Source organism: Oryctolagus cuniculus, chromosome 9 (genome assembly GCF_051225735.1).
Source record: "Oryctolagus cuniculus isolate XC-2025 breed Fujian yellow rabbit chromosome 9, ASM5122573v1, whole genome shotgun sequence".
Taxonomy (NCBI): domain Eukaryota; kingdom Metazoa; phylum Chordata; class Mammalia; order Lagomorpha; family Leporidae; genus Oryctolagus; species Oryctolagus cuniculus.
In genome coordinates this window covers 124,661,967-124,669,561 of record NC_142875.1, presented here as the reverse complement: position 1 = coordinate 124,669,561, position 7,595 = coordinate 124,661,967, and the positions used below count along the sequence as shown (strand labels likewise).

The window sequence follows — 7,595 nt, the reverse complement described above, 5'->3', positions numbered from 1 at the left end:
GTGTGGCTCAAAGTTCTGGAGGTATCCAAGCCCCATCACAAGTGAGAAGGATGCAGCCTGGGAGGCAGAACTGGAATGTGAATTAAGAAAATGCAAACCTTGGTCACTGTGTTTTCTTTTGGCTAAAGAAAAGACGCTTAATGGAAGAGGGCTACAGTAATCTGGGTAAGGAAAGCAGGAGTGTAACAAGCAAGACCGCCTATGTGTCCTCAACAGAGGGGGAGGCACGCTGATCCCATGTGCAGCCGCAATGGCAGGCGCTCCCCGGGTTATCCTGGCTTAGTGACACTTCCTATTGAGATTATCTGTTTGATTGGAATGATGGCTTCCCGTGTAGTTCTCCTAAGAGGGTAGGGGGATGGGGGTTGGGGGGGGGGTGCCATGAGCTGACCCAGTGATATGCTTTCTTCCTCCTTACTGTTAGATCGAACTGACCTAAATATCACTAATTGGCATTCCCCTTTTCATGTCAACTTGATCAATTGCTAAATATAAGTAAATTCGCATAATCCTGATGATTTCTGGACATGCACAAAAAATTTACAAATATGGACTTAGAAAATGAGGCTTATGGCTTATATATGACAATTCCTATGCAGATTCCATACATCTGTGAAGTCCCACCTTTCTTTATAACAACTCTGGTTTATCTAAATGAACCAAACATTTTAAAAGAGAAAACAAACATGACAGATTTAGAGAGGAGTGTCCAGGAAGGTAAACATCTGGACCCCCTGACATCTGAGTAAGTCAAATGAAGATGCTTAGACTGAAACAGTGAAGACAGGAGACAGTCATCTTCGGGAGCAGCCTCATGGAGCAGCAGGTTAAGCCGCCGTCTGCAACGACAGTATTCCACCTTGAAACTCAAGTCCTAGCTGCTCCACTTCTGATCCAGTTCCCTGCTACGATGCCTGGGAAGGCAGATAGCCAAGAACATGGGTGCCTGCCAGCACATGGGATTCCAGGATGAAGTTCCAGGCCCCTGGCTTGAGCCTGCCCAGCCCAGTCTGTTGCACATACAAAATACTCACCCCACTAGCCATCTTCAAAACCCCTCTTGTGGCATTAAGAAATTATCCTTAAAAGGAACAACTTTTTAATTAAGACTGTTCCCTGCTTGGCATACAGTAAACGCTCAGGAAGGTTTGGCACACACTCAATTCTACACATGTCACCTACTCCTGTGTTTCAGAAAAGGGGTCAGACATTCAGGTTTGCAGCGAAGGCAACAGGAGTACCATCTCCAGCCCTGGCAGAGGTAAGCCACATGAGAAATGTTCTGGAAAGTGAGAAGATAACGTCAGCTCAGGGCGAGCTGAACTCTGTTATCCAGGGAACATACCACAGTGTGATACCAGGAGACAGACGGAACAACAGAACACAGGACAGTCTCGTGTTCAGGAGAGCGAACTGGGCACCAGGAACGGCCACGGTCGCACAGGGGTCACTGAGGACACCAGTGAACAGGGGATTCCCCCCTCCGGAGAGCGTGGAGACAGAAGAGGACCCAGGACACTCGGCTGCAGAACGCCAACCATTTAAGGGAATGAAAGTAGCGATGGTGCGATCTGCTATGAAGCACGGAACTTAAATATTTAGGCAAGGAGCAGCCGTGCAATCGCTGAGGAGGACGGAGAGGGAATGCACAGCAGGGTACGAGACTGCACTGCCTCCAAAGCAGCTTCAACTCCGAAAATGCACCGGAAGCTGGAATTCCACACAGTGCCCCTTACAAGCCAAGGAACGACTCTTCCCACCACTGCAGAAGAGCTAAAACCACGGGCATTTTCATTTTTGGCTTTGTCAGCCTGACAATGAGAAAACCTCCTGAAGAAAGTGATGTTTTGTTGCTGGATCGTGTTGTTTTCCGAGAGGGGAAGGGGGGTCCTTGGCTTACCTGACAGGAAAGTGCAGGCTCCAGATCTATCTCTCACCCCAATTTCCCTTCTGAGGGCCTAGCTACGTTCTTTATTCTTCTTTAAAGATTTGTTTATATTTATTTAAAAGGCAGAGTCACAGAGAAAGAGAAAGAGAAAGAGAGGGGGAGAGAGAAAGAGAGATGGGTCTTCAGTCCATGGTGTCACTCCCCAAATGGTCCCAATGGCTGAGATGGCCAGATAGAAGGAACCTGGAACTCCATCTTGGTCTCCCACATGGGTGGCAGAGGCCCAAGCACTTGGCCATCTTCTGCTTTCACAGGCACAGTAGAGGGAGCTGGAATGGAAGTGAGGTAGCCAGGACTTGAACCAGCACTCAAGAACATAAAGTGGGTGGGGGAGGGCAGCTCAGCGCTGAGGCGTTCAGTTAAGCCACTGCCTGCAATGCCAGCATCCCAGATGAGCGCTGGTTCAAGTGCAAGCTGCTTCACTTCAGATCCAGCTCTGTGCTGTTATGCCTGTAAAAGCCACAGACTACGACCCAAGTGCGTGGGCCCCCGCCACTCATGCAGGAGACCTGGATGGAGTTCCATCTGGCCCAGCCCCAACCACTGCAGTCATTTGGGAAGTGAACCAGTGAATGCAAGATATCTCTCTCTCTCTCTCTCTCTCTGTCTAACTCTGCTTTGCAAATAAAATAAACTTTTTTTAAAAGATTTATTTATTTATTTGAAAGTCAGAGAGAGGGAGAGAGGGAGAGAGAGAGAGAGAGACCTTCCATCTGTTGATTCACTCCCCAATTGGCTGCAACTGTGCCGATCCGAAGCCAGGAGCTTCTTCTGGGTCTCCCACGCGGATACAGGGGCCCAAGTACTTAGGCCATCCTCTACTGCTTTCCCAGGCCATAGCAGAGAGCTGGATCGGAAGAGGAGCAGCCGGGACCAGAACCAGCACCCATATGGGAGGCTGGCACTTCAGGCCAGGGCGTTAACCTGCTGCGCCACAGCACCGGCCCCTAAAATAAACTTTTTTTTAAAGAATGACGCTTTACTACTGGTAAAACTCCATCACATGTTCCCACTTACTCAGCCTTTCACACTCTACCACCTGCTGCCTGACTGAGGCTGTAATAACCTACAGATTTAGATCTTAAAAGCTTTTACTACATTTCAGAAATGTGCCTCTAATTTTTACTAATATTTATGTTGGTTTCTGTTTCTTGTTCTGCTCAATTCTAAAAATAGAGAGACAAAGGGACATACACAAAGTTTAAAAACTAAATGCAGAAATGTTTCATTAAAACAAACTGCCAAGGCCTAGCAACGCACCAGTATATTTTTCGACAGGCTCATTGGCAGTTAGACTTGATCCTAAACTATGGCCCCAGCTCCGCCAAATGGCACCTGAACAGGTGTGGGAGGTACCTGACCTCTTTTAATCAGATGCCCTTTTTCTCCTGCCCTAACCCCTTGGCCCTCCCACACTCCGAAAGCTGCTTCTCTCTTCTCCTGTTCTTGCCTTCCACTTTCCTCCCGGCAGCGCCCATAAACTTTTACTGCCACCAGTAACAGCACCCAAGCTAACACAGCTGCCAGTTGGCCTAGAAATACCAGGGACAGAACTCTCACTGGAGGCTACCATTAACTTTCTGCTTGTCCTTAGAAAACAACTTGGCTGAGTTTCAGTAGTAAAGTCACAGGACAGAAAAAGTAATAACAACCACTGTGGAAAGCAAACCCACGTGAAGAGCAACCTGAAGGGCGCTTTTGCTCCAGCAGCCTCTTGCAGATTACACAAAGTTCAGAGTTGTGATCATTAGATACAGGCCCCTGAGTAACAAAAAAGTCTCTCCAGCAGCCACTGTTGTGATGCAGAGGGTTAAGACAGCTCCTATAACACCAGTACCCAATATGCGCTGCTCCACTTCCAATCTAGCTCCCGGTTAATGAACCTGGCGCATCAGCAAAAGACAGCCAAAGTTATCGTGCCCCTGCCATCCACATGGGAGACCGAGACGAAGTTCCTGGATCCTGGCTTTGGCCTGGCCCAGCCTTGGTCTTTGCAGCCATCTGGGGAGTAAACCAGCGGACGGAAGACAGATGGATCTCTCCCTCTTAGCTCTCTCTCTCTCCCCACCCCACTCTCTGAGACTTTCAAATAAATCTTTTTAAAGTCTACTATTAAATTGTGTTAAATTATAATAAGGGCTAGAGCAGAGAAGTGAAAAAAGTAGCCAGGCTAGGCTCAGGATACAAGGACCTCCGGACTAGGTACTATAGGCCTGGGGAATATTTTGTGTTGTTGTTAAGTTTGGGGAATTTTTTCTTTCTTTCTTTTTTTTTAATTTACTTGATAGGAAGAGTTATAGATAATGAGAGAGAGAGAGACAGAGAGAAAGGTCTTCCTTCCTTTTTTCCGTTGGCTCACCCCCCAATGGCCGCTGCGGCCGGCGCACACCGAGCTGATCCGAAGCCAGGAACCAGGTGCTTCCTACTGGTCTCCCATACAGGTGTAAGGGCCCAAGCACTTGGGCCATCCTCCACCGCCTTCCCAGGCAAGAGCAGAGAGCTGGACTGGAAGAGGAGCAACCGGGACTAGAACTGGTGCCCATAGGAGATGCCGGCGCTGCAGGCAGAAGATTAATCAAGTGAGCCTTGGCGCCGGCCCCAAGTTCTGGGGAATTTTTAAAGGTTCTATAAAATCCCATTGGAAAGAGAAATAATCATGGTCCTCCCACAACCCCCTCCCTTAAGTCAGGGGCCCCTGAAGCTTTGCTTTGATGGGGCATTCTCTATGTACAATGATCTTAGTAGCTCCAGTCAATAGAGAATGGAAGAAACAACTTGTCACTGGCAGGCCAGGAGTGGGAAGTGCAGCAGACGTGCTTCTACTGGACTGTCAGAGGCAAGAGCATTACTTCCTGGGGCCGGCGCTGTGGTGTAGCAGGTAAAGCCTCTGCCTGCAGTGCCAGCATCCCATGCGGGCACCGGTTCGAGTCCCGACTCAGACAGAAAGTTCACTGATCCTTCTCAGCCCAGTGTCCCATCACTAAGACTTGAATCCGGTTCTTGGAGCTCCCTAAATACACCTCAGTCTCTTACATCACTCTGCGATGATGTGCTCCTGAGGCCTGGCGGCCTGGAAAACTCTGACCTGCCCTTCAGGCCCAAGTTCAAACATGGCCTCGTCCGTGGAAAGCTGCTCTCCTGCTCCCTACAGGCGCTCCTTTTCCCCGGCTGCTCCCCTCCCTGCGCCTGGCTGCGGCAGCTGTGCCTGATGGCAGTCCCTGGGAGTGCGAGTCTGCAGAAGCCTGCCTCCTTTCTCAAGGAGCACTGGGCTTTCCTGCTCAGCACCTCCTGGTGTAGTGTGCACCTTACGGGTAACTCAGAATGTCAAGCTGTACCAGATTAAATATATCAGGTTGAGTAGTTGACGATGTAGAAGATGAAATGCTGAAAAACAGATACTCTTCAAGCAAAATGGGCTCAAATCCAACAGGGCAGAGAGAAGTAAGTAACTTCTCGGCATTATGGCGTAATAGGCAAAGCCGCCGCCTATGACACAGGCATCCCCTATGCACCCCAGTTTGTGTCCTGGCTGTTCCACTTCTTTTTTATGATTTATTTATTTATTTGAAAGGCAGAGTTACAGAGAGGCATAGGCAAAGAGAGGTCTTTCTTCCATCCACTGGTTCATTCCCCAGGTGACCACAACGACCAGAGCTGCGCTGATCCGAAGCCATGAGCCAGGAACTTCTTCCAGGTCTCCCATGAGGGTGCAGGGGCCCAAGCACTTCGGCCATCCTCCCCTGCTTTCCCAGGCCATAGCAGAGAGCTGGGTTGGAAGTGGAGCAGCTGGGACTTGAACCAGCACCCATATGAGATGCCAGCACTGCAGGCAGTAGCTTTACCTGCTATGCCACAGGCCGGCCCCGGCTGCTCCACTTCTGATCCAGCTCCCTACTAATGCATCTGGGAACAGCGGCAGAAGCTAGCTCAAGTGTTTGGGTCCCTGTCACCCACGTGGAAGACCCAGATGAAGCTCCCCGCTCCTGGCCTGGCCAAGCGCTGGCCATTGCAGTCATCTGGAGGGTGAACCAGCAGATGGAAACTTTGCCCCCTAACTCTGACCTTTAAATAAATATACAAACCTTAAAAAATAAATGACATACAGTTTATCATCTTCTGTAGGGTAACCGGGCACGCCTTTGCTCCGAAATGACCAGTCTGTACTTGCTGTGTAGCGGAGGCTCACCTACTCTGTCCAGCCAGCAGTCTCTCCTTCCTCCACGCCCACAGCGCCCTGTTACTCACTTAGCACTTTCTATCTAAATCACAGGTCAGGCCTCTCACTGGACTGAACCTTCCCCAGTGGAAGGGCAATACCTCTAACTCATCTCTATTTTGTCTAGTCTCCAACACAGCACCCTGCAAACAGGTGATAAATACTGAATTATGATGATTAACCTCAGGGAAACATGACTCTGTGATTCCTTTAGGACCTGCCAGTATGAAGAATATCAATGGGTCAGATACATGCCATTCGGTACTAAAATTTCTCCACTCTGAGCCACAGAAACAGTCTTAAAAAAATCGATTCTGTTTATCTGCTAGATAACAGCTGACATATGGAGAAAAGCCTCAACCAGATCTGAAAGAAGCATCCCAACGAAATGGATCTCTGTTATAAAGACAATCAAGGGCAACTCCCCAGCGCTACAAACCAGGCAGTGAGCCTACGCTGAGAAACAGAAAAGTGAAGGGCAGGCATCGTGTGGTGTTTCCACAGCAGGCACACGCTAAGCTCAGGAACAATATCAACAGCCAGCAAGATCTAAATGAAAAACGATACTAGCACAAGAGAACAGCTCCAAAACATATCATTAAAATAAGCCCTCTGTTCTCTAAATCATACAACTTTCCAGAGGTCAATGCTGTGGCTTATCCATTCTTCACATCCAATTTCCCACAACAGTGCTCCTGTAAGATCTAAGCTACCTCATCAAGCCCTTGTTCTGGGGTCCAATTCCTCAATTTCACTTTTTACACCTGCCCTCTCTCCATCCCATTGCTCATCAGTTCTCTCTTAGTTAGAATGCAAGCGATTGAACACAGGATGAGGCAGACAGCAACGTAAGTAAGGATCCAAACATTTCATGATTAAATAGGGTGAAATTCTAGCTTCTCAATACTGAAAAAAAAAAAAAAAGCTCAAGGCTCAAAACTAATACCATTATGAAAAAGGCTGGCCCATATTGATATCTATGTGCTCCTCACTGACTTGAATAAAACCATAACATTTGATTATCTTATTTATTTCAGCATCAAAACTGCTAAGGGCAAGGACTATGCCTCATCAACCCATCTGTAGAGTCCTTAGTAAACACTCTACCTTTTTTTTTGACAGGCAGAGTTACACAGTGAAAGAAAGTTCTTCCTTCCATTGGTTCACTCCCCCAAATGACCGCTACGGCCAGCACGATGCGCTGATCCAAAGCCAGAAGCCAGGAACTCCATCCGTATCTCCCACATGGGTGACAGGGGCCCATGTACATGAGCCATCATCCACTGCCTTCCCAGGCACTTTAGCAAGAAGCTGGATCAAAAGTGGAGCAGCCAGGACTCAAACAAGCACGGTGACTTAACCCACTGAGCCACAATGCTGGCCCTTAAGGATCACTCTCTCTACCCACACCACTTCCTATCCACCCACATC

The 7,595-nt window shown here is 48.5% G+C and overlaps 1 protein-coding gene across 28 annotated transcripts in view; it reads right to left on the bottom strand.

Moving 5' to 3' along the window:
- The window catches only part of STK38L (serine/threonine kinase 38 like), a 179,419-nt gene that overhangs the window by 77,017 nt on the left and 94,807 nt on the right, over positions 1-7,595 (bottom strand). For 2 of the 28 annotated variants that reach the window (XM_089304744.1, XM_089304746.1), the window contains exon 1: positions 4,308-4,435. The exons of 21 other annotated variants lie outside the window; for them this stretch is intronic. Coding sequence is in view for 3 of the 7 variants with exons in the window: in XM_089304728.1 (XP_089160854.1) it covers positions 4,308-4,416 (109 nt within the window). In the remaining 4 variants the exon portion in view is untranslated. Of the gene's footprint in view, positions 1-4,307; positions 4,436-7,595 lie in introns of those variants that run through there. 5 more of the 28 variants (XM_089304728.1, XM_089304729.1, XM_089304747.1 and 2 more) reach the window with 3 other exon arrangements.